Raw genomic sequence first — 27,932 nt, forward strand, 5'->3', positions numbered from 1 at the left:
TCATAATAACTTTGGGACTTCTGAATATATTTATTTTTGGCAATATTTTCCTCTCTAGCTGTAAATTCAAGGTAATTTCACAACATTATTTTTGCAAAGTTAAAAGATTTCTCAGTTGATATGGAGTGTGAAATTTTGAATCAATTTAAATTTAAGTCAGTTTTAGAACTTTTAAAAAATTTTCCCTCACAGATAAGAAGAAAATATAAAGTAGAATATTTAATGTCTCCTTGGTATTTTTTAATTTTGTTTTTACAGATAAGACTGTAGCAATATCAATTATGAGACACAGAATTTTAATTACAGTGAAGCTGAGCATACTTGGAAGAGTTAAAACCAAATTACAGGGAAAAAAAAATGATCCCTTAAGAAGAAAACAAACTCCATTCCTGAAGATAATGGAGAGACCAAAGGAGTTAAAATATGAAGGCTAATCTCAGAAGACTTTCCACTTACAAATAACAAAGGATAGGATCATTATACAGGTCTGTTATTCATCCTCCAATTGAGGATGAAGGTGGGAAGATTTGAAGAATTCTTAATAGAGAGTATGACAGGGTTTAAAAGTAAGATAGAAAAAGAAAAAGAAAAATAATCTTTAAAATATAACCCCAGGATAATCATAAAGTAAGTAAATTAATTTTATAGAAGTTCTCATAAACTCCATCCAAGAGAATTTAATCCATATTATTAAAACAAAAACCATATTTGAATTCATGGTTAATATATATTTGTAAATAAACTGTATTTAGAATACCCAAATAGTAAATTTATAACATAACAGTGCAATTGATCTATGGACGTATATATAAGAAAAAAAGAAAGGCAGTTAGAAAGTTTTATAGTTCTGTGCATGACTTCACAAAAAGAGTATTTTATATAATAATGTGTTATTGTGCAAGAAAAACACAACAAATAATAACACAATTCAAGTACATTTTTATACCTTAAATATGGAGAAAAAAGACGTAAGCTATGGAATTATATTCATGTTATTTGTGAACAATGAAATTATATTTAAAAAAATACATTGCTATTTTCTGTTCAAAGTTTATTTACATTTCATTGGCTAATTCTAAACTTGGCATGAAAGCTGTCCCAGGGGTTAAATGGATAAACGTAATGAAAAATGAGCCCAAGTCTCACAAAAATAGAAGAGTTTTACTTGATGTTGATAACATTCCAAAATATATGAATTCTAATTTGGTCTAGTATTGTAACCACTGTCCAAATCAAACAGTAGTCCAAGTACTCGATTAAGTGCATTTATTAAAAACCTAACATTAGTGTAGTATTACTCTGATGTTTGATAACCAACTATCCTTGCAAGTCATTGAAACACGCATCACAGACACGAACAGGCTTCTTGGAAGAAGGAGTTAAGGCATTTTTGGCTGAACACTCAGCACAGAAGATATTTCCACACTGTCTGCAGTGATGCTGTAAATGAAAAAAGTGAACAATTTCAAGCATAAAAGCTACAGAGAAAACTTTGAGACTACATAAATATCACAAACTACACTGTGAAAGTATATTAACTTTCAAGTAACTGGTGAATTATTTAATAATATACAATTTCAATATGTTAATTTAATCCCTTAACAAAAAAACCAAATTCACTGTCATCGAGTCAATTCCAACTCAGAGTGAAACCTTTTGGGTTTTCAAGGAGGTAAATCTTTAAGGAAGTATATTACCCCATTTTCCTTCCATGGAGTGGCTGGTAGATGTGAACCACCAACCTTCTGGTTAGCAGTCAAATGCCTTAGGCACTGCACCACCAGAGCTCCTTAATTTAATCCCTTAGTGATATTAAAAGACTCCCAGGAGGCATTTCTTCAATATTATTAATAAATCATCCCCAGCAGATTAAAAAAAAAAAAAAAGCCATTCCTATTGATCAAATGTTTCTGCCAAACGCCTTTAATAGGATATAAACTTGAATTCTCACATGCTGGTATTATTTAGAACAGATTTTTTTAAAAAATCTCTGCTTTCTCTCCCTTTCAAAGAACTCAATGATGGCTGAAACATGATACACCTCCTCCCGGAGCACTGGTCTAGAAAATAATTATGACACAGCATGACTCAGTAGTAAGGTAAGACCTGAATTTAAGACTATACAATTCAAACACTTACACTAACTAGAAACCAGACTTCATGAAATTTAATTAATATATGTAGTTGACAATTAAAGTTTATCAATAAAGGGGAATTTTTTAAAATCTGTGAAAAGCAAGACTATTTTGATGGTTAAAATATTCATTTTTACTGAGGAATAAAATGCAGAAACATAGCTGTATGAAACAAGTCCATGTATAAAACAAGTTCATGTATAAAACAAGAGCCAAAATATGATCTTGAATATATCCCTCCTGAATTTAGACATCATCTAAAGAATAGATTTGATGCACTGAATACCAATTACCAAAAACCAGAGGAACTGTGGGATGACATCAAGAACATCATTCATGAAGAAAGAAAAGGTCATTAAAAAGACAGTAAAGGAAGAAAAGACCAAAATGGATGTCAGAAGAGACTCTGAAACTTGCCTTTGAATGGGGAGTAGCTAAAGCAAATGAAAGAAATGACAAGATAAAAAAGCTAAACAGAAGATTTCAAAGAGCAGCTCAAGAAGACAAAGTCAATTATGATAATGAAATGTGCAGAGACATGGAGTTGGAAAGCCAAAAGTGAAGAACATGCTCAGCATTTGTCAAACTGAAAGAAATGAAGAGGAAATGTAAGCCTCGAGTTGCAAGACTGAAAGATTTTATGGGCAACATATTGAATGATGCAGGAAACATCAAAAGAAGATGGAAGGAATACAGAGTCACTGTACCAAAAAGAATTGGTTGATGTTCATCCATTTCAGGAGGTGGCATATGATCAAGAACCAATGGTATTGAAGGAAGAAGTCAAAGCTGCACTGAGGGAAATGGCAAAAAACAAGGCTCCAGGAATTAACAGGCTCCCCAATGAGATGTTTCAACAAATGGATGCTGCACTAGAGGCACTTGCTCAGTGTTCTGGTTACCTAGTGCCATTCTGACAAGAAATATACCACAAATGGGATGGCCTTAACAAACAAGGGTTTATTCTTATAATTTGGAGGCTTTAAGTCCAAGTTCAAAGTGCTGGGCTCTAGGGGCTGGGTGAAAGTCCCTCAACCTTGGGGTCGAGCTCTGCCTCCTGTTCCTGGCCCACTGGAGCTAGAGGCGTTTCTTCACTCAGACAGCTGCTGGCTGCTGAGGCTGAGAAGCCCCAAGGTTGACAAGTAAAAAGGCACAGTCTCAATGTTACCAAACCACATGGCAGGCCATTAACTTAAGTCCATTGTAAGTCCCAAGGTCGGCAGAGCATAGCAGGCTGCTGAGCAACGACATGGCTACATGCAGGGTCCAAGCATTCCATAGGCTAGAGACCATTCTTAAGGCTTCTCCTTATATACAGGAAGCAGACCACATCCCAACGGCAGCTACTCAGCTGTTTGTGATAGATCCTACCATGGAGTTGACTGCCAGTCTCATCATGGGGAATAACTACCACCAGCTGCCCCACCACTCAACCAGGCCCAGCCAAGTTGACACACAAACATAACTACCATACTTGGTTATGCCAAGAGATTTGGAAGATAACTACCTGGCCAACTGACTGGAAAAGACAATATTTGCACCCATTCCAAAGAAAGGTGATCACACAGAACATGGAAATTATACAACAATATAATTAGTATTGCATGCAAGTAAAATCTTACTAAAGATAATTCAAAAAGGGTTGCAGCAGTATATTGACAGAGAACTTCCAGAAATGCAAGCTGGATTCAGAAGAGGATGTGGAACAAGGGATATCATTCCTGATGCCAGATGAATCTTGGCTCAAAGGAAAGAATACCAGAAAGATGTTTACTTGTTTTTTATTGACTATACAAAGGTATTCGATTGTGCAGATCATAACAAATAATGGATAACATTGAGAAGACTGGGAATTCCAGAACATCTAATTGTGCTCATGAAGAACCTGTACATAGACCAGGAGGCTGTCATTAGAACAGAGCAAGGGGACATTGTGTGGCTAAAAATCAAGAAGGGAGTGCCATTAGGATTGTATCCTTTCACCTATTCATTCAATCCGTATGCTGAACAAATAATCTGAGAAGTTGGACTATATAAAGAAGATTAGAGGAAGACTCATTAACAACCTGTGTTATGCAGATGTAACAGCCTTGCTTGCTGAAAATGAGGATGACTTGAAACACTTACTGATGAAGATTGAAGACTACAGTCTGCAGTATGGATTACACCTCAATATAAAGGAAACAAAAATCCTCACAACGGGACCAATAAGCAGCATCATGATAAATGGAGAAAAGACTGAAGTTGTCAAAGACTTCATATTACTTGGTTCTACGATCAACACCAATGGAAGCAGCAGTCAAGATATCAGACGTCCTATAGCATTGGCAAATCTGCTGCAAAGGACCTCTTTCAAGTATTGAAGAGCAAAGATGTTTCCTTGAAGACTAAGGTGCACTTGACACAAGCCGTGGTATTTTCAGTTCCTCATATGCATGTGAGAGCTGAACAATGAAAAAGGAAGACCGAAGAAGAGTCGATGCTTTTGAGTTGTGGTGTTGGCAAAGGTTGAAAGTACCGTGGACTGCTAAAAGAACTAATAAATCTGTCCTGGAAGAAGTGCAGCCAGAATGCTACGTGGAAGCAAAAATGGCCAGACTTCATCTCATGTACTTTGGTCATGCTGTAAGAATGGACCATTCCCTGGAGAAGGATATCATGCTTGGCAAAGTGGAGGGACAAAGAAAAAGGGGAAGGCCCTCAATGAGATAGAATGACACAGTGGCTACAATGATGGGTTCAAGTATAGCAAAGGCGGTAGGGCTGGCACAGGACTAGGCAGAGTTTCATTCTGCTGTACATGAGGTCAATATGAGTTGGAAACGACTTGTCAGCACCTAGCAACAACAACAACAGCCACATGAACAAAATCATTTACCCGTCTCACTGTTACTGAAAAGCCTTTCCCACAAGCCATACAGTTTTGTACTTCATTGTCTTCAGCCCACTTTCTATTCAATGCTTGTGTATGTTTTATCTGTATAAAAAACAAAACAAAAAACATGTTTCAATAGATCATAATATTCAATATTTTAAACAATTTTAAAACATTATTTCTAATTTGGTGCCAGAATTATATAAAATTATTTTACTATACGCAACATGGAATAACACTTTAAAAATCACAAATTCAGGTACCAATTGTAGCTACATTCTTAAGTCTGAGTGACAAAATAAAAGTAAAAGTAAACCAAATTTTATTCCTCAAAGGCATTGGTGATTCTAACCCTTGGTGATTTTCCACTCAGCCTCAGGACACTGAGCACATACTTTGATCATTTCTTGAATATATATTGATTCATTTATTCTTTAATATTCTTAAATTTTATAATTGCTATCTATAAAAAAAAAAAAAAAAAAACACTGTCATTGAGTCAATTCTGACTCACAGCAACCCAACAAGCCCAATAGGGTTTCCAAGGCTGTAAATCTTTACAGAAGCAGACTGCCTCATCTTTCTCATGTGGAGAAGCTGGTGGGTTTGAATCAATGACCTGTTAGTTGGCAGCCAAATGCTTTATCCACTATGCCACCAGAGCTCCTAATTATTGTCTAGTACTGATAATTCATGAATGTCATACTCTCTAAATTATGTCTGGAGTCTCTCAGACAGGTCCTTTATCTTTTATATTTAATCACTCATAAGATCTACAATGCTGACACAGATAGTAGCTAATCAAAAGGACTTATTAATTATACGAGATTTAAAAAATAAAAAAAAAGAGAAAGTATGCTTTTCACTAAGAGGTAAGTTCTAAATTAAGACATTGTCATACATCACCCAGTGACTTACCTGAAGGGACTGATTCTCTCTGCCCAGCTCCTGTACTGCTGCAGTCGTATTATCCAGCTTTCTTTGCAATTCTACTACTTTGGTTTGAAGCTTTTCTATTTCACCTTCACCTTTAAGACATCTGGAATAGATTGCAAAAATTAATTAAAAAAAAAAAAACCATTAAAGATCCATCTAGACTATAGAAAATTGACTACGGTATTGACTTGAAATACAATATAGTAATTTCAAGTATCTGATTTTTAAAAAAATATAATTTATTGAAATATAATTTATGTACAGTGAAATACACAAAATTAAAATGACATGGGCCAATGCTTTTTTTTTTTTTTTTTTTTGCAGTGTACCCTCCCCTTTCCTCCCACCCCCGGTAACCAACAAATAAAGTTTCCTTCCATATATAAACCTTTCCTTGACTTTTTACAATAACGAACTAATAATACTGTATTTGTCATTCTGTGATTGACTTATTTCACTCAGCATGTCCTCCAAGTTCACCCATGTTATGTGGTGCTTTGCAGATTCTACATTATTCTTTCATGTTGCATAGTATGCCACTGTGTGTATGAACCACAGTTTGGTTATCCATTCTTCTGTTGATGGGTACCTAGGTTGTTCCCATCTTTTTGTATAATCAATAGTGCTGCGATGAACATGGGTGTGCATATATTTGTTCTTGTCCTGGCTCTCACTTCTTTAGGATATATACCTAGTAATGGGATTTCTGAGTCATATGGTATTTCTAATTCCAACTTTTTAAGGAATCGCCATATTGCTTTCCACAGTGGTTATGTAATTTTACAGTCCCACCAGCAGTGAATGAGAGTCCCAATCTCCCATATCCTCCCCAGCATTTGTGATTTTCTGTCTTGTTGAACTTTGACATTAGTGCTAGGGTGAGATGGTATCTCATCGTTGTTTTGATGGCATCTCTATGATGGCTAAGGATCATGAGCATTTCTTCATGTGTGTTGGCCACCTGAATATCTTCTTTGGTGAAGTGTCTATTCATCTCTGCCCATTTTTTAATTGGATTCTTAATCTTGTTGAGGTGCTAGAGTTTTCTATAAATTTTAGAGATAAGTCTCTTGTCAGATATGTCACTGCCAAGTATTTTTTTTCCAGCTGTAGGTTCCCTTTTTATTCTTTTGAAGAAGTCTTTGGAAACACATAAAACTTGAATTTTTAGAAGGTCCCATTCATCTAATTTACCTTCAGCTGTTTGTGCATTTTGGGTTATGGCTGGCAGTCTATTTATGCCATAAATTATGGCCCCTAAATTTACCCCCTCGGAAGGAAGGTTGGGCAATCCTACTTCCATAGTGATACTGCCTCGGAGACCCAAGGAGGGGTCGCTATGAGTCGGGGCCGACTCGATGGCACATAACAACAACAACAACAACAAATTTACCCCTATTTTTTCTTTGAGGAACTTTATAGTTTTAGGTTTCACATTTAAGTCTTTGATCCATCCAAAGAAGTTTTTACATATGGTGTGAGGTATGGATCTTGTTTCATTTTTCTGCAAATGGATATCCCGTTTGCCAGCACCATTTGTTAAAGAGATCATCTCTTCCCCATTTAATGCATTTCTACCGTTTGTTAAAAATTAGCTGACCATAGGTAAATTATCTATTTCTAGGTTCTCAATTCTGTTCCACTGGTCTATGTGTCTGTCATTGTACTAGTATCAGGCTGTTTTGGCTACTGTGGCTGTATAATCAGTTTTGAGATATGAGGGTGTGAGGCTTCCTACTTCATTCTTCTTCAGTAGTGCTTTGCTTATTTGAGGTCTCTTTCCATATAGAATTGTTGTTGTTGTTGTTATGTGCCATCAAGTTGGACCCAACTCACAGCGACCCCTCCTTGGGTTTCTGAGGCAGTATCACTACAGAAGTAGACTGCCCAACCTTCCTTCCGAGGAGTGGTTGGTGGGTTTGAACTGCCAGCCTACTGGTTAGCAGTCAAGTGCCTCAGGCACTACACTACACTAGTGATTGGTTTTTCTATATCCTTAAAGAATGCTGATGGGACCTGGATTGGGATTGCATTGAATGTATAGATTGCTTTGGGTAGTATTGACATTTTCACAATGTTCAATCATCCTATCCACGAGTATATGTTCTTCTATTTATGTAAATCTCTTATGGTTTCTTGGAGTACTGATTTGTAGTTTTCTTTGTACAGGTCTTTTATGTCCCTAGTGAGATTTATTCCCAAGTATTTAATTTTTTTGGTAGCTATGGGAGCTCTGGTGGTGTAGTGCGTAGGGCATTTGACTGCTAACCAGAAGGCTGATGGTTCAAACCCACCAGCCACTCCTCGGAAGGAAGGTGGGGCAATCTACTTCTGTAGAGGTACAGCCCCAGAAACCCAAGGAGGGGTTGCTATGAGTTGAGATCAACTTGACGGCAGTGAGGTTTTTTTTTTTTTTTTTGTATTGTAAATAGTATGGATTTCCTTTTCAGCAATCTCTTTGCTGGTGTATGGGATCCAACTGATTTTTTTATGTTGATCTGTATCCTGCCACTATGCAAATCTCTCAATTAGTTCCAGTAGGTTTTTTGCTTAGTCTGTTGGGCTTTCCATCTATTGCTGTTGTTGTTATGTGCTGTTCAGTCAGACCCAACTCATAGCAACCCCTCCTTGGGTTTCCAAGGCAGTATCACTATGGAAGTAGATTGCTCAACCTTCCTTCTGAGGATAGGATCATATTATCAGCAAACAGGGATAGTTTGACTTCCTTACCAATGTGGATGCCTTTGATTTCCCTTTCTTGCATATTGCCCTGGCTAGGACTTACAATACAATGTTGAATATACGTGGTGATAGAGGGCATCCTTGTCTGGTTCCTGTTTGCAAGGGGAATGGTTTCAGTTTCTCTCCATTGAGAATAATTTTGGCTGTTGGTTTTACATATATGCCCTTTATTATGTTGAGGAATGTCTCTTCTATTCTTAATTTTGCTGAGAGTTTTTATCAGGAGAGGGTGTTGGATTTTATCAAATGCTTTTTCTGCATCAATTGATATGACCATGTGGCTCTTTTCCTTGGTTTTATTTATGTGATGGATGATGTTGATTGTTTTTCTAATGTTGAACCATCCTTGCATACCTGGTATGAACCCCGCTTGGTCATGGTGTATTATTTTCTTGATATGTTGTTGAAGTCTATTGGCTAGGATTTTATTGAAGATTTTAGCATCTATATTCATGAGAGATACTGTTCTGTAGTTTTCCTTTTTAGTGATGTTTTTGCCTGGTTTTGGTATCAAGGTTATGCTTGCTTCATAAATGAATTTGAGAGGAGCCCATCCTTTTCTATGTTCTGGAATACTCTCAGTAGGATTGGTGTCAGTTCTTCTCTGAACATTCAGTAGAATTCTCCAATGAAACCATCTGGGCCAGAGCTTTTTTTTGTTGTTGTTGTTGGTAATTTTTTGATGAGCTGTCCATTTCTTCTTTTGTTATGGGTCTGTTTAAATTTTCCACCTCAACCTCTTATTTTAGGTAAGTAGTGTGTTTCTAGAAATCTGTCCTTTTTTCTGTTGGTTCTGTTGTGGTGTCACCCAATTCACTTCTTATTCATGTTAGTTGTATTCTCTCCCTCTTTTCCTCTGTTAAATTTGCCAGTGGTTTGTCAATTTTGTTAATCTTTTCAAAGAACCAACTTTTAGTATTGTTTACATTTTCTATTGTCTTTCTATTTCCTATTTCATTGATTTCTGCCCAAATCTTTGTTTCTTTTCTTCTGGTGATTGTAGGCTTTTTTTTTTTTTTTTTTTTTCCCAGCTCTTTTTCTAATTATTGGAGATGTAGGGTTAATGTGCTGATTTTGGCTCTTTTTTCTTTTTTGATATGTGCATTTATTGCTATAAATTGGCCTCTGATCATTGCTTTTGCTATGTCCCAAAGATTTTGGTATGTTTTGTTTTCATTCTCATTTAAGGAATATTTTAATTTTGTTTTTTAATTCTTCTATTACCCAGTCATTTTCTAAGAGGGTATTATTCAGTTTCCATGTGCTTGCTCTTTTTCCATTGATCTTCCTATTTTTGATTTCTAATTTTACAGCATTGTGATCTAAGAAGATGCTTTGCAGTATTTCAATGTTTTTGAATCTATTGAAGCTTGCTTTGTGGCCTAACATATGGTTTGTGACAGTTGGAGCTGTATGTCAACTTGACTGGATCACAATTCTGTGTGGTTTAAGCTGTTGTGATGTGGTTTTTCCCATGATGGGATCAGATGATTATGTTTTGAGCAGCCAATCTGTTGAAAGGGAGTTTCCCTAGGGGTGTGGCCTTGCTTCCAGTATATCTGTGGACATCCTGGGAAAAGAGACATTCTTCTGTGGATCGGGATTCTGTTGTGCTGACTACAACTGTTTGTGAGTGAACAATCCACCATTCAGCCTGGAGATCTTGGACTTGTCATTCATTGGAGTCAACAGCCGGTGTACTGCCTGCCAGCCTTGAGCTCCTCAGCCCCTGCAGCTGCAAGAGTCAGGAAAAGCTTGACGTGGAAAAGCCTCCAGCTTGATGTTTGATCCAGGAACTTTGGACTTGCCAGCTTCTATAAGTGTGTGAGCCATTTTCCTAAGATAAATTTCTCTATATATACATATATATAATCTTTACTAGTTTTGTTTCTCTAGAGAACCCAGTCTAGCACATGGTCTATCCTGGAGAATGTTCCGTGTGCACTGTAAAAGAATGTATATTGTGCTGCTGTTGGGTGAGGTGCTGTGTAGATGTCTATAAGGTCAAATTGGTGGATTGTATTGTTTAGTTCTTCTGCATCTTTGTTGAGTTTCCTTCCAGTTGTTCTATCTTTGATTGAGAGTGGTGTATTAAAGTCTCCTACTAGGACGGTGGAGTCATTTATTTGTTTTTTCAGTTCTGTTAGAGTCTGGTTTATGCATTTTGGGGCTCTTTCATTGGGTTCATAGATATTTATTATGGTTATGTCTTCTTGTTCAGTCAGTTCTTTAATCATTGTATAATGTCCTTCCTTGTCTCGGATGGTGGTTTTTGTCTTAAAGTCAATTTGATCTGAAATTAATATTGCCACTCTTGCTCTTTCATGGTTGCCATTTGCTTGATAGATCATTTTTCAACCTTTAATTTTTAGTCTGTTTTTGTCTTTGTCTCTAAGGTATGTCTCTTGTAGACAGCATATTGATGGGTTACATTTTCTTATTGAGTGTGCAACTCTCTGTCTCTTGAATGATGCATTTAATCCACTGATATTCAATGTAATTATCGGCAAGTATGAATTTGTTGCTGTCATTTGGGTATGTGCTTTTTCATTGTGCTGCTGATTTCCTTGTTCCATATAATTTTCTCTGCTGAGCTCATTTTGTTTATGTAGTGTTATCACTTTTTTTTATTTTTATGTGAAGGTTGATCCTTTTTCTTTGAGGTTACCCTGTGATTTATAATTTTTTTCCCAAGTTTAGAACAGTCTATTCTATCTTGCAGTTGTCCTGACTTCCCTATCATTTAGAAGTTCTGTCACTACACAATATTTTCCCTTTTTGGTTTATAGTTGTCCTCAATCATCAGTTGATGTCTCTGGTTCCCTGTTTATAATCCTGTAGGCTTATTTACTTTGGATACTTTCATAGCTGGCTTGGTTTCTGGGTTATGTCATCATGTGTGTTAATGGTCGGTTATTGTTTGCTGCTGTTGGTTGTCTGTCCAAAGGACTTCTTTAGCATCTCTTATAAGGTTGGTCTGCTTTTAACAAATTTCCTTAACTTTTGCTTATCTGGAGATATCCTACTTTCACCATCATATTTGAGGGGCGATTTTGCTGGGTATATAATTCTTGGTTGTAATTTTTTTTTTTCTCTCAGGGTTTTATATATACCATCCCATATTCTTCTTGCCTGCATGGTTTCTGCCAAGAATGCCAAGCTTAGTCTTATTGGTTGCCCCTTGTAGGTAATTTTTCGTTTTTCCTGTGCTGCTTTCAGTATTCTTTCTTTATGTTTGGTTTTGGTGAGTTTGATGATGACATGTCTTGGTGATTTTCTTTTGGGGTCTATCCTGTTTGGGATTTGTTGTACTTCTTGAATAGATATATTCTCAACTTTCATCATACCAGGGCTATTCTCTTCCAACAAATCTTTGACAATTTTTTCTGTGGTCTTATTTGTCTCTACCTGTTCTGGAATTCTGATTACAGGTAGATTACTCCTTTTGATGGTATTCCACATGACCCTTAGGCTTTGTTCATTTTGTTTTAATCTTTTTTTTTTTTTTTTTTTTCCTGATTGATCCCTTTCTAAAGAAGTTTTAGGTATTTTTCTTTAATTTCACTAATTCTGTCTCCCATTGAGTCAATTCTACTCCTTTGCCCATTGAATGTATTATCTAGTTCTGAAAATTTAGTATTAATCTTCTGGATTTCTATCTGTAGATTTTGGGTCATTTCTAATTTTTCATTTATTTTGTTTTTTTGTCCTTGTATTGTCTTTTGAAATTGTTCTATGGATTTCCTCAATTTTTTCAGTGTTTTCCTTGATCTCTCAATCTGTAGAAAGCACCTAAATATAATTCTTCAAAATTCCTTTTCAGGGAGTTCCAATGCTGCTTTTTCCTCAGGGATGTGTTCTGGGTCTGTATCCTGGTCTCTTGTTTCTTCTACTTTACCTTGCTTCTTTGGGTGCCCTGTGATGTTCTGTTGTCTCCAAGATATTGTGACATTGTTGTGTTTACATTTAATTGGTGATTGTATGTTGGAGTGATTCACCCACTTTGGAGTGGTTTTCTTTGTTTGGATGTTATCTAAGTAAGCAGGGTACTATGTGTTTCTCTATTTGCCAGTTGGCAGTACTTATGCACTCACTACCTGCCTCCTTTCCCCTTGTCAGCCTCCTGTATGTCCCTGTGATCCTTTGCAAGTAGTGCCTATTCTTAGGTCCCTAGAAACCGAATGAGAATGCTGTTACTTTAAATATCCAAATCAGCACCCACCTCTTGAAAACATTCAAAATGGCTGCACCCTCGGTCACTTTAAATATCCAAAATGGCTGCTGCTTTTAAATTATCAAAATGGCTGCACCAAAAGTCCACAATTCAGGTTGTCTCCCTCCTTGCTGTTTCCCTTCCTAGTCACAGACCACCAGTGCAGTTGACCCTGCAGCCCTTGTTGACCAGGGCTGATCTTTAGGTCAATTCTCAGTCCCAACACCACTTGGAAATATTAAGGCTGTTGGTGCCATCAGAGATGCTGACAGTCTGCATCTCCAACCATCTCTGTACTCACTGTTTTCATTCAGGTTTTTCCACTAGTCGGTGCCTAATCCACTTCTGTATACTTCCTTTCAAGGCCCAGGGCTCTAGGATTATCTTCTGTTCTATGTCAATTGGTTTCTCTTTTCTTTGTTGAAGAGGGTTTGTGTAGCTTCTGCCTGTTCCACCATCTTACCAGAAGTCTCCCTATCTGATTGTAGTAAGGGTTAGATTTTAAATGACAACTTAAATAAAATACAGGAGCTATGTACTTTTCTCTATATTCTTCTATTTTAAAACTGTGAAGAAATATGAAGACTATAAGAATCTTTTCATCACTTACAATGGAAATAAATTAAATTTCCTAAACATCAATCACCTTTCTAGTAGTGCTCTCCTTTCATCTTGATTATTCTGCACTGTTGCTTCTAATACTGCAATTTCACCCCGTAGGTCATCTGTTTGTTTCTCCAATTCACTGACTCTCCGTTGACTGGACTGCCACTCCTTCTTCACAGTGCCTAAATTTTCATTTAATGCAGTAATCTGCATGGTAAATTTGGCTTCATTTTCTTCATGCTTCTTGATTCCTACTTCTTTTTCTTTTATCTCAGAAAGCTGAGTAAAGAAAAGACAGGGAAAAAAACTTAGGAATGTAGTGTCAAATAAATGTATTTATTGAATTTAAAATATTGGCAGTATAAATAACATTACTTCTTTAGTAAAAGAGGCAGAAGAACACATTGGCTTACACCTACTCCTCCCTCACTTGCTAACTTGGTTAAGTTCCAAAGACCAGATTGTTATGCAAAAATCAGCATTATGCAAAAATGGAGAAGGACCACATCAAATCACAAAAAGGAAGATGACTACATCATTACATAATTGCCAAATTACATCATTACATAGCTGCTGAACCACTGAGAATCATGGCCCAGCCAAGTTGACTCATAACCTTAACCATCACAGTCAGCCATCACAGTCGGTGTTACTCTCACCTCACACCTCAGCTTTCATTACTGCCAGACATACATCATTTATGTGCAAAATAGTCAGATAATAGATTTCATAATATTGTCATAAATGCACAATGTCAGGTAATGAGATAGTAGATAAGTGAGGAGTAGGTATATACACTAATAAATTTATCTCACAAATATCTGTGTAATTTGAGCTGGCTCAAAGAGCATAATGTTGAAATGATGGTTAGCAAGCCTCTTAAAATGTTAAGCTAAATTGAAGCAATTTAATATTTTTCTTTTTTCATCTGAGCAGGGGAAGATACACGTGGTTACGGATACTAAGGCATCCTAGAGATAAAAGCTGGCACTTCCTTATGTCTCCCAACTTCACATGCATTCTTTAGTCTCTACCAAACTGCCAAAAAAATTATACAAACCCTTCAAACCACTGTCTGAACTTGAAACTAACTCTTCAACTAAAGCATTTAGAGGTCGGCTTAACTGGGGATATTCGGACGTAATTCAATAGAGGAAAGCCAGATGCTTCCCTTTGGCACGCACAACTTAAGGAAGGAAAGGCAGACTTTGGTCATCGTAATTCCAAACTGACATTTCCAACCCCCTTTATCCTCGGAAGGAAGATGGGGCAATCTACTTCCATAGTGATACCGCCTCGGAAACCCAAGGAGGGGTCGCTATGAGTTGAGTCCGACTCAACGGCACATAACAATAATAAGAACATTATCAACGCTCACTTTAACTAAATAAATGAGTTTAAAATGATTAGCATTCATGCCATTTACTTCAATCTATATTGTGAGGTTTTTGTGTGTTTTTTTGTTTTATATTTTGTTTCCTTTGTTTTGGGGTTTTGTACTATAAAAATATGTTTTTTCTGAGTTATGTTTCACTCAGATTTTCACTTACATAAACTAAAACCTGATTATAGAGTAAAATATTTCCAATCACATCAACTATTTAAACAAATCAGATCTCCTTTCTTACTCAAAAACTAAAATAGTAGATGGATGTTTCAGTTGTAAGTTCTAAGTAGAAGAATCCCCTCACTGGATCGATTCAGAGCTCTATCATAAGACACATTTTCTACCATTGCCCACTCACCAGTTTCACTTCCTTCTCAGTGAACTGTTTCCTCAACTCATCTTCTTCCTTTTTCACCTGCTCGTTTAGCATTTGCTGGTTTCTCTTCTCTTGTTCAAGAGTGGCCTTCAAGGAATCTACTTTTCCCTGAAGGTCTAATTTCTGCTGAGTCAAAAGTTGCCTGGCATCCTTGAGACTTGTTACCTCCTATTCACAATGTAAAGCCAAAGATAAATCATCTTTACTATTAAAAAATTCCAAATGCAGTTGAAATTTATGTGATTTATCACAATACAATACAAATTTCAGTGACTGCTCATATAAGATCCTTAAAGTTTGGTACTTCAAATAATTAGTTAAAAATATGCAAGATTATTTGCTTCCTGCTCAAGTCATTTAAATTCAGGTGATAGTTGGCTTACATATGCTTTGATTAAATTATGTCAATAATCTCTATCCTCTATTTTCCCTTCCTTCATTAGCACACATTTATTGGTCACCATTCAGGCTAGTTCTGGGGATATAATATAAAGATGAATTATATACATTTCCTGGCTCAAGGAAGTAGCAATCTGGAGGAACTGAATGATCGAGAGATGATTATAGAGCAAAATTATAGAGGAAAATGGTAAGTCTACTGATAGGGGCACAGGAGATTATTTTGAGAACTCTCAGGAGCAAATTTAACCTTTCACTAAGAAAATGAATAATATTTTTACAGAGCAAATACTAAACAACTAGTCTTTAATTGGCACCCTACCTACACTTAAGACAGGTAAAATTTCAAAGCAAGAGATCATTAAAGGATTTTAGGATGAGAAATAGAATCTCTTACAATCTCTTTTCTAAACTCTTACATATTTTTAAGTTTACTATCTATAACCAAATTTTTTCTAAATCAATAACACTATTGATTATCATTTCAACAAATCTAAACTCTTAGGCTTACTTTCATTTATTCAGTCATCTGAAAATAAAAATAGTTTCAATATGCATAGATTCAACACAAGAGCACTCTGGTAACATCTGTCAAAAACAGTAAAACAATGTACCTGATATACAGTCAACTCGCTCCCTCTATACATATTGACTTAATACAATATAAGAGGAAGAACAAATGTTAGCTTAACATACCTTGATGCTTTCTTGCTTGTGACACTTAAGCTCTTCACTGAGTTTAGCAATTTCTTTTTCTTGTCTACATTTAATTTCCTCTATCTCTACCAATTTAGATTTTTCATTTACTAGTTCTTTTTCTATCAGTGACTGTTGAAAAACAATGATGAAAAATAATTTAAAAGCAAATATAAAAATATTTATGATTCTCGCTCTGCCTTTCCATCTAAGTTACCTTGAGCAGATTACTGTCTCTTGCCTCTGTTTCATTATTTGTACAATGTGAACAATAATATTATTATGAAGATTAAATAGTTATAGTTAACACTGCAAAACTCAACAGTGCCTGGCTAGAGTAAGAATGCTATAAAAGTTACCTATAACCATCACTGTTATTCTTACTAATATTTATGAACATTATCTTTATATTAGGCACCTAGTTAGAGTATTATATATTATCTCATTGATTATTAGTTTTTTATTCCCATTTTATAGGCAAAGGAACAAAGATTTAGAGAACTGAAATAATCTAACTAGAGGTAGAGTCAAAACTAAAACAAGGTCTGTCTGACGTGAAGTCCTTACAATTAAACTCCTATAAATTGTAGTTTTGTCAAAATTTTCTAAACTTTAGGCACAAATCTTGAATTTCACTCCATTTTCACCATCTCTACCTCCACCTCCAATAGAACTTCAGGAATTGCACAATTTAGAACACGCCAACAACTTCGGGAACAGTAGAGAATAATAGGAGCCCTGGTCGCACAATGATTAAGCACTCAGCTGCTAAGCAAAATGTCAGCGATTTGAACCCACCAGCTGGTCTGCTGGAGATATTAGCCGTCTGTTTCCATGAAGATTACTGCCTTGGAAACCCTATAGGCAGTTCTGCTCTGTCCTATAGTGTCAGAATGAGTCACAACTGACTCAATAACGGTGGTGGGGTTAGGTTTTTTTTTTTTTGGTCATATAAACCAATGCTTTCAACTTTATAACTCAGTATCTTTATATAAGCATCTATTTCTAAATATACCGTACTTCCCCTTAGAAAAAACTGGTTCTTGATATTAAGAATTCTTGACAAGTATAAAGAATCATTTCTAGACCTTTCATCACTTTATTCACACATCTAGAGGACGACATGCTAACTAAGAGATAGTTCAAGGGCTAGAAGTCTGTTTGTAATTAACCAAAGGTATCTAATGAGAAAACACATTTGTTTGCAAAACTATAAAGAGTGGTAATAAAATAGGTGGAAATGACAAGGAGGCTGTTAAGTACTTCTTAGCATTAAAATTCCAATTATCAAAATGTTTTATCAGAGTGAGAAATCAATCTGAAAGAGCAGTTGAAAATAAAGGTGGTATCTATACTGTGTAAGGGGATGGTCTCTATGACCACTGCACTTGAAGATTCTAGACTTAAGACAGAAAAATAAAGTACCTTTTCTTTCTGAATATCTTGTAGTGCTTTATACTGCTCCTTTAATTGTTGTTCCTTCTTAGCTGAATCCTGCTCCAAAGAAGTCTTGGCAGTCTTCAGTTCTTGAATCAATTTATTCTGGTTTCCAATTTGATTTCTATTTGAAATCAAGTCCTCCTGTGCTAGAGAAAGCTTCTCTTCTATAGACTTACAAAAACAATTTCCTGAAATTATTATATGCTATTTTTCAACAAATTTCAACAGAAACATAATAGCTAATACAAGCACTATGGAAAATATTATACTATAAAAAGAAAGCCCTTCAGAAAGGTCAATTAAAAGAGAAAGAATTCTAGATTATTAACTCTTTTGCAGATACAAAACATATATAGGATAAAATTCAAATCTCTAAGACTGAAACAACTGCAAAACCTTGAGAAATCAATCAGTAAGTATTTCCTGAATGTTTACTATACCTTCCATAATGGCTAGGTGATATGAAGAAATATCAAATACACTCAGAGAACATTAAAAATTAGAGAGAAGACAAGGGGGCCATGAAAGAAAACCATTTTTAAAAAGTTATTATTAAAGGTTATACTTTATGCATACATATATGTCTTACAGGATCTATGATATCTCTTGACATGCTAAGAATTTTCAGTAAGTGATTTTTTGGTCTTCAGGAAAAAAGTTAACTCATTTCTCATACGCCAACCTGGGATCAGGCAAATTAAAAAGAGAGAAGAGCCAGTCAGACAACTGAGGCTCTAATCCTGAGACGGGCATCACCCCATCCCCTAATCCTTCCATGTATACATTTGTCAGTAGTGACCATCAGAGCCCATAGTTACTGACTGTTCTGAGGCTCAAGTATTTTGAGAAGCTGAAGCTGGGCAAAGGGCAAGCTTTCTGACTATCCAGTGACATTTTTAGGCAGATACAGTAACAAGTCGATACTGGGAATGGTAGGAAGTTTGCCACTCTCAGCTGCTACTGCTAAGAATCAGCAGTCAAGGGGACAAACTAAGATGCTCTTCCACCATCTAGAATAATAACTTCATTCATTCTTATTTGGAGACATAGGCAGAAGACACGACTCAGGAAAGGAGCCCTGACAGGTTAGGTTTGTACACTGTAAAGTATTCAATAAAAAATAATTAAAAAAAAAAATTGAATGAAGATCTTATTTAAGGGGCTCCGAACGGGTCATGAAAGAGAAAGTTTGTTCCTTCAAACACCCAATCCATAAGTCTTTCTGATATAAATTAAATTTCAATTCGGAGGCTGCAAGTAGAACACTAAGATACTAAAGCCACCCCCCCCCCACCAAAGAAACACCAAAGTCATCAACTACTTTATTAATCAGTGCTAACCAGTAACTGAGTACATTGTTCTGGTTGACAAAGCCTAGTCCATACAATCTATAACAACTGTAATGAGGTAAGAAAGGTCTCGATATAATACTAAAGAATAACAAAGTTGGAAAGCAATCCTCATCCTTGACCACAAAAATTCCAAAATATCCATTATTTAAGTAACAGCCTACAAAATTTTAAACTCACAAAACTCAGAGGCTAATTCTCCAAAATAAAACTCAAAATCCTGACGCTCCCTAAAGTCTTCTGAAGATGCTGAGACGTACTGCTCTCCCTGCCTCTGACTGTTCATCTGTCACTCAGTGGTCTACTGCTATGCATTTTAAATATTCCTTTCATCATTCTTGTGGCAGATCATGTTATTCTCATCTGCTCAGCAGCTCTTCCTTTGGGGAATTCCCCTCTTCCAGTCCATGGTGTTTGTTTTTTTTTTTTTTTTTGGGGGGGGGTTGCTGTTTTTAACCCATCTACTCCAATCGGATAGGAGCTCTGGTGAGGTAGTGCCTAAGGCATCTGACTGCTAACCAGAAGGTTGGCGGTTCAAATCCACCAGACACTCCTCAGAAGGAAGACTGGGCAATCTACTTCCATAAAGATTTACCACCTCAGAAACCTAAAGGGAGTTGCTAGGAGTTAGAATTGATTCAATGGCAGTGAGTTTGGTTTTTAGTTTACTCCAATCGAAATAGATAAATCCCTGAGAGTGGTTCAACTACCAACCTTAACTCTCATTATGCCAATTACATTATAGTTCCCTAGCTAAAAAAGAATTTCTGCACTGTCCTGTGGTAGCTATAGATTTTTGTCTGCCCAGTGAGTTTTCCATACCTTATTCAAAGTAAAACCTTTAAATTTTTAGTTACTACTCTTTCTTGATGTCTGGTGACATGACAGAGTCATACTAATAGGCTAAGAGTACTCTTACTTAATTCCAAACTTATTATCCTACAATATTCACTTAACTTCTGGTACAAAATTTATAGTTAAATTCTACTTCCACCTCTTCTTAACAACAAAACATAACCAATTTGAAATACCCAGTCAACTAATTTATTTCACAAATAATCCAGCAGATGGTGCTAAAGGCAAAGATCATGCTAGACTGTCTGCCATTCTACTGGTGTCCTTGAGTGCTCACTCAACCCACAGCCTTGACTTAGGTACACAACGCAATGCCACGCAACACACTGAAGGAGTTGCATCTGACTCATAGCAATCCCATCTTGGGTTTCCAAGGCTGTATCACTTCAGAAATAGATTGCCCAACCTTCCCTCCGAGGAGTGGCTGGTGGGTTTGAACCGCCAGCCTCCTAGTTAGGTAGGTAGGCATCATGTTATCAAATGGTGAATCTCTCACTTTCTTTCTTATATATAAGAACATAAGACATCATTGAAGCAAAAGAAAAATAATGGCTGATAACCATCTTTTATTCTGGTCTATAAATATCATTTGAAACTTCCCTAAGAATTCTCTCTCTTTCTCTCCTGCTCTCCCTCCCTCCTTCCCTCCCTCTTCCTAGAAGTAGTTCAAGTACTTCTCATATTGGAACCATTAGTTTAGAATATATCAATCTTCTATTTCATCAAAAATAAAAAAAAATTCCAGTGAACTGGTAGCAAAAAGAATAAAGAATATGAGTGAGAAGAACTGAGATGTAACCATGGTTCTATTATTGTGCAGTAGTGGGCCTGTCCTAATCAAGCTGGGCCTTGGTCTCCTCTAAGGCCTCTTAACAGTTCTAAAACTCTGTAACAGCCTTATCCTGTCTTTTTCTTTTAGCCTGTATTTATATTTAAATTATTCATTCATGAATAAAATTATTACTATATGCTTTAGCTTTCAGACATAATAAAATTTGTGGCTGGCTTAATAAAAGAATATTGCCTATTTGGGTTCAAATCAATCATCTAATGAATGTCTATAAATCAATGTCCTATTATAATGTCACGTTCTTGGGTAAATAACACATCCACATGAATGAAAGAATGTAATTTCTATAATTCTTTTACAATAAATCATTAAGATGCATCTCTTCTATTCTACTTTTCTCTATCCCTACTGCTGTCACCAGTCCAAGTCTTACTCCCTCGTCTCACTACATTCAGCCACACTCCTCCACAATCCATTCTTCATCCGGTAGCCACTCATTTGCCTAAAATACAAATCTGAACACATCTACACTGCCTTTAGGATAGAGTCCAAACTCCTCTAAAACTCTTCCCTGCTTTTCAATAGTATTATAAAATCATAATAATATAATAAAGCCACTTAGAGAAAAAAGCAAATAAAATATTACCTAAATGTCAGATATATTTTGTTGTTACAACAACTCTTGCTAATTCTGGCTTTGCTCATTTCCACTGCAACACCTTTTCTCAAATGTGCTCTGTCTTGAAATGACCTTTCTCAGAATACTCTGTGTATTCAAATTCTATACATCCTGCAGGACCTAGTTAAGTCCTACTTCCTCCAGAGAACTTTACCAATAAAAGCCTATAAATAACACACACACACACATATATATATAACATATATGTTGTTGTTGTTGTTATGTGCCGTCGAGTCGGCCCCGACTCATAGCGACCCCTCCTTGGGTTTCCGAGGCAGTATCACTACGGAAGTAGGATTGCCCAACCTTCCTTCCGAGGAGTGGCTGGTGGGTTTGAACCGCCAGCCGTCTGGTTAGCAGGCAAGTGTCTTAGCCACTATGCTACCAGAGCTCCCATAACATATATAGTATAACATATACAGTGTATTTTAGTCTTTTGTAATTTTCAACAGATTTTTGCAATAATACATGCAAATTAAACAAAACAACAAGCATACATAGGAAAGAAACATGATATTTCACTTTGACATACACCAAAAAAAAAAAAAAGAAGAACTAGCTGAATCTTCTGTAAGAGAATGTTCCATTTCCCTTAGAGAACTGGTACCTCACACTACATAAAAAGTGCTTACCATTTCTCATATCCTTAATTTTAATCAATGTGACACTTTATCTTATCAAATATAGTCAAGGATAAAGTTTCCATGCATGGTTGGATATTTAAGGTAAAGTTTATTTTAAACTAAAATCTCCTGATTTTAATCATCAGGCATTTGGGAAGGAGAGAAATATATACAACTAAAGCCAGTATTGCCTGACAAGCAGTAGTAAAATCGACTTCATTTTCACAAGTGGTTTACATTTAAAATCCTTATATTTTCTCACAGCAGCTGATTTTTTAAAGTTATTTGCACATAAAGACAGTGAATTCCTTATATAAGCCAATATATACCAACCTTTTACAATTAGTAATTCATATATTTCCAATTTATTTTGGTATTATAGATTCAAGTTATTTTAAATATCAAGATTGACATATATATTCTAAGATAAAACAATTTACTATAGAAAGCCTAATATGCCAAAATGCTAATTTAATAGAAAACCATAATATTCCACAAACACTAACATTCTCTTGCCTATTTGGGTTTAAATCAGTCGTTTAATGAATTATCTGTAAACAACTTATTGAGTCTTTTTAGGATCTAGTATGGTTTACTATACCTTAAGATCTTGCCTTGTGGCTAGCAGCTCAGATTCCTTCCCATAGAAATCAGACTGAAGCTGTTTCAGATTTTCCTGACTTTTCCCATAGGTGTTCTGTAGTGCTGATAGTTTCTCTCTCTCTACTGTGAGTTCCTGTGCTGCCTGTGTTAACTGTTGTTGTAGTTTACTCTCAAGCTCTATCTGAAATAGACAATAGTTATTTAAAACATTATGGGCATCAAAAACCAGTTGTAACAAAAAAAATCCACAAACTAAAAAGATTCCTGAGAACATGCTGAACTGCATTTATATCCTAAAATTATTCTACTTTGATAAAGAGTAATTTACTTACCACATAGGGAGCCCTGGTGGTGCAGTGGTTAAGCACTCAGCTGCTAACTGAAAGGTCAGTGCTTTGAACCCACCAGATGCTCCATGGGAGAAAGAGGTGGCAGTCTGCTTCCATAAAGATTTATGGCCTTGGAAACCCTATAGAGCAGTTCTACTGAGTCAAATGGATTTGAAGGGAATGGGTTGGGTCTTTTTTTCACTCACCACATCGTTATAAAGTCAAAGTTGCAAAGTCAAATAAGTTCCAATTTTAAAATCCAAGAATGTCAAAGCAATTAAATAAGTAAATAAAAAAGCAATTCACAGGGGAAGTCCTAAGTATCAAGGACTAAAGAGACTAAGGATAACAATTATGTTCTAATGGAGTAGCAGTACTAGATGACTCAGAAGATGACATCATTTAAGGTTGAACTAAGAGAAACTTCTACATGAAAGATATTTTAAAAATCCACTACTATGTTGAGGCATATAATCTCTACCCTTTAAAATTTAAGAATAAATTAGGAAAATTCTACAAATCACCTTTATTAATATCAAGACAGAAAAAGAGGAGGCCTGATTACTCTATATTCTAGATTTGCACTTAGCCTTTAAGAAGAATCAGGAAATGTGTAAAAATTAGGACATAATTAAAATATGAGTATGCAGACTATAAAAATAAGCAGCTGGCTTTTAAAATAAATATATTACTTCAATGAAACGGCTATTAAGGTCACCAGTAAGCACTATGTTCCAAAATCTAATATTCTTGCCCATGCTCGTATTTGACTTGGCCTCTTAGGAATACTGGATACAGTTGATTATGTTCGCTGATAGAAACATTTTCTCTAACCTGGTTTTTCAGGTAGTTTATGTTTTAGGTTCTCCTCCTACCCCACTGGCTGGTCCCCTGAGTCTTTTACTACCTCAGTTTTTTCTGCTTGATCTCTATATATCATTGGAACCTAAGGTTCTATTCCTGGCCCTTTTATTCTATGTACTCTCTCTCCCTATAAGATCTTATATAGATCCATGGCTTTATATATATATATATTCTATTTAGAACTGACTCCTCAATTTATATCTCTAGCTCCAACCTCTCTGCCTAAACTCTGGGCTCATTATATCCAAGTACATTCCTGATAGTTCCACTTGGATGACTGACAGAATGCTACCTCAAACAGGTTGTCTGATTACTGACAGCACCCTTTTACCTAAGAAAAATAAATTTGAAAACTGTTCCTTCCCAATAAATAGCATCACTATCTAACTTGAATAAGCCACAAACCCATAGTTAGTCTAAATCCCTCTTTCTCTTATCTGTCACCATCTAATCTACCAAGTCTTGATGAGTGACTTGTAAAATTTATTGCTAAATCATTCACTTCTAAACACGTTAACTCATGCCATCATCATGCACTGTCTGGATTACTGTATTAGTTTTTCAATGCAATCCCTGCTTCCTCCTTTAGCCACTTTTAGGCAGATTTCATTTTCTTCAGCTTAAAATTCTCCTATCAATTCTAATTGTCTGTAGAACAAAATACATCATTTTCTGTTATAATCTACAAGGTTGTATGATCTGGCCCCTATTTAGTTCTCTGCACTTATCTAATATTACTCTTTCCCTTTCTCACTACACTCAACTTATACTGGTCTCTTTTCAGAAAATAGTAAACTTGTTCTATTCTCAAGGCCTTTGCACTAGTTGTTCCCTGTGCCTTTTGTATGGCTAACCCTTATAATTTGTGTCTGAGCTCAAGCCTCTTCAAACAGGCTTCTTTGGTACCCCAAACTTTAGCAGAATTCTCCCCCATAACTACCTTTCACATCATCTTGTTTAGGTTCTTTCCCCTGTAAAGCTAAACTCCATTAGAATAAGTCTTTTTCTTTTGTTTCCATTGCTGTATCAACAGTATGGTGAACCATGCATTGGTGCCTAGTAATAGTTCTTTTTTTACTTTTTTATAACCAAAACTTTAATCCCAAGGATTCTCACAAAACACATTGCAAATGACAGCATGAAAAAAAACCTTGCACAATAACTCAAAGTTCAGCTCTACAATGTATCCTTAAACTGACAGGACACTGATAACTTGAAGTCTCAAATTTCCAAATAAATAATGTTACAAATAGTTATCTACTTATATACAGAAGTCACATAAGGAATTTATGACCTAAAACGAAAGTAAAAACTGTGGAAACCTATCAGATTCTACACCAATTGGGCGATTTCTGCACATAAGGAAAACTTAGATGGACTTCAAAAAAAAACCCTCCAACCTAGTTTACCAGTCAGTATTTACCTTTCTTTATCTGCTGGCTTACATTCTCAGCAACTTTTAAAGAGCACTTATTCAACTACAGCTGCATCGTCTATCCCAGCTATGAAAACTAAAGTTCTCAGTTCAATTTTTGTCACTTTTGTTTCCTTTATATTAAAATACCACACTTTAGCTGGGCAAGATTTAGAGGTTTATTATCAGTCTATGCAAGACTAAAGTTCAAACCAAATTCAATTTTGCTTAAGGGGACATTGTAGAGTAATAAATTCTTAGTATTACCATGCCTCATATGATCCATTTCAAACCATAGAGAATTATATCTTCATATGTTACAAGAGACAATAAACAAATTCAAACAGCTAAACATCTTAAAAATGTACCAGGCTTATGATGTCTCAAACAAAACTTGAATTTTCTGTACATACTTCTGTGAAATGAAGTTATTTCCTGTATACCACTACTCCTCTTGCAGAGTGATCTTCTATTTCCTTTCATTAGACCTAGATTGGCTCTGAGACCTAGAGAAGTATCAAGACGGCTTGTGATTTCTGTCCCGAGACAGAAATCTCTCTCTTCTATCTCTAGAAAGGGACCTGCTCCGGCTGTGAGAGAAGCTTCTCCTTGGAGATCTGTGGCCAGGTGGAAGACTTCTTCTACGATAATCATCTTGAGGGCACCAGGCCCAAGAGGGTGGTGGAGCACAATTCCAACTTCTTTTTTCACTATTTGGCAGTTCCACTCTTACATGACAGCCACACAGTGTTCTTCCATCTAGCTCTTGAACAGCATCAGCTGCATCCCGAGGATCTTCAAATTCAACAAAAGCAAAGCCGGGAGGGTTTCTAGCAACCCACACACTTCAGAGTGGGCCATAATATCCCAAAGCCCATCCCAATTCGATCTTGTTGCCATTGTTTTCAAGATTACCTACATAAACCTTACAGTCCAATGGACAGGAATCACAATGCATTTTGAAATCTTAGGTAAGAAACACAGAGGCCTAAAACCACACACTCAAATGGGTCTTCTCGTTTTTCTCCATCCCAGCTCCTACAGATGCTCTCTCTCCTTCAGCATCCATGAAATGGTGCTGGTGCCTGGTAATATTCCTTGAACGAATGAGTGAGTGAATGGTAGATTGGTTAGAAGTGCAAAAGGCAAGAGTTTGGGACACTTATTAAGAATCTATCACAATGACCCAACATTGTCAAACTCACTGCCGTCAAGTCAGATCCCACTCATAGCCACCCCTCCTTGGGTTTCTGAGGCGGTATCACTATAGAAGTAGATTGCCCAATCTTCCTTCCAAGGAGTGGGTGGTGGGTTTGAACCACGAGACTTCTAGTTAGCAGTCAAATGTCTTGATTGCTGCTTCCATTGGTGTGGACTGTAAAATGAAGTAATAGGAAGTCTTTGACAACTTCAATCTTTTCTCCATCTATGATGCTGCTTATTGCTCCAATTGTGAGGATTTTTGTTTTCTTTATGTTGAGGTATAATCCATACTGTAGACTAGTCTCTAATTTTCATCAGTAAGTGCTCTAAGTCATCCTCATTTTCAGCAAGCAAAGTTGTGTCATCTTCATATCGCAGCTTGTTAATAAACCTTCCTCCAATCCTGTTCCCACATTCTTCATATAGTCCAGCTTCTCAGATTATTTCCTCAGCATACATGTTGAATAAGTATAGTGAAAGGACACAACCCTGATGCACCCCTTCTTGATTTTAGACCATGCTCCCCTTGCTGTCTTCGAACAACAGTCCCGTGATCTATGTACAAGTTCCTCGTGAGTAAAATTAAATGTTCTGGAATTCCCATTCTTCTCAAAGTTATCCATAATTTTTATGATGCACACAATTGAATGGCTTTGCACAGACAACAAAACACAAACATCTTTCTGGCATTCTTTGCTTTGAGCCAAGATCCATCTGACATCAGCTATGATATCCCTCTCTCCATGTCCCCTTCTGAATCCAGCTTGCATTTCTGGAAGTTCTCTGTCAATATACTGCTGCAACCATTTTTTAATTACCTTCAGTAAGATTTTACTTGTGTGTGATAACAATGCTATATTGTTTGATAATTTCTACATCCTGTGGGATCACCTTTCTTTGGAATGGGTACAAATACAGATGTCTTCCAGTCAGTTGGCCAGGTACCTCTCTTCCAAGTCTCTTGGCATAGCCAAGTTAGTGCCTCCAGCACAGCATCCATTTGTTGAAACATCTCAATGGGTATTCCATCATTTCCCAGACCCTTGCTTTTTGTCAATTTCTTCAGTGCAGCTTTGACTTCTTCCTTCAATACCACTGATTCTTAATCATATGCCACCCCCTGCAATGGATAATCATCTACCAATTCTTTTTGGTATAGTGACTCTGTGTATTCCATCCATCTTCTTTTGATTCATCATTCAACATAGTGTTAATGGACACTTTCAATATTGCCACTAGAGGCTTAAATTTTTTCCTCAGTTCTTTCAGCTTGAGAAATGCTGAGAGTGTTCTTCCCTTTTGGTTTTCTAACTCCAACTCTTGTTGTTGTTGTTAAGTGCCGTCGAGTCGTTTCCGACTCATAGCGACCCCATGCACAGCAGAACGAAACACTGCCCGATCCCGCACCAGCCCCACAA

General features: G+C 36.3%; 1 protein-coding gene and 1 pseudogene across 1 annotated transcript in view; both read right to left on the reverse strand.

The window, feature by feature from the left end:
- Positions 1-1,317: 1,317 nt before the first annotated feature.
- EEA1 (early endosome antigen 1) overlaps positions 1,318-27,932 on the reverse strand; it is a 204,052-nt gene continuing 177,437 nt past the window's right edge. Inside the window, exons 22-29 of the mRNA XM_042781687.1 lie at positions 22,703-22,885; positions 17,791-17,976; positions 16,366-16,497; positions 15,253-15,438; positions 13,548-13,786; positions 5,929-6,049; positions 5,014-5,112; positions 1,318-1,440 (exon numbers count right to left, since the gene is read on the reverse strand). Of these exons, the coding sequence (XP_042637621.1) occupies positions 1,318-1,440; positions 5,014-5,112; positions 5,929-6,049; positions 13,548-13,786; positions 15,253-15,438; positions 16,366-16,497; positions 17,791-17,976; positions 22,703-22,885 (1,269 nt within the window). The remainder of the gene's footprint in view (positions 1,441-5,013; positions 5,113-5,928; positions 6,050-13,547; positions 13,787-15,252; positions 15,439-16,365; positions 16,498-17,790; positions 17,977-22,702; positions 22,886-27,932) is intronic.
- LOC103201431 lies at positions 25,781-26,269 on the reverse strand (annotated as a pseudogene).

The sequence above is a fragment of the Orycteropus afer genome, unplaced genomic scaffold, assembly GCF_000298275.1.
Source record: "Orycteropus afer afer isolate SDZICR_OR568_19922 unplaced genomic scaffold, OryAfe1.0 scaffold00151, whole genome shotgun sequence".
NCBI classification, from domain to species: domain Eukaryota; kingdom Metazoa; phylum Chordata; class Mammalia; order Tubulidentata; family Orycteropodidae; genus Orycteropus; species Orycteropus afer.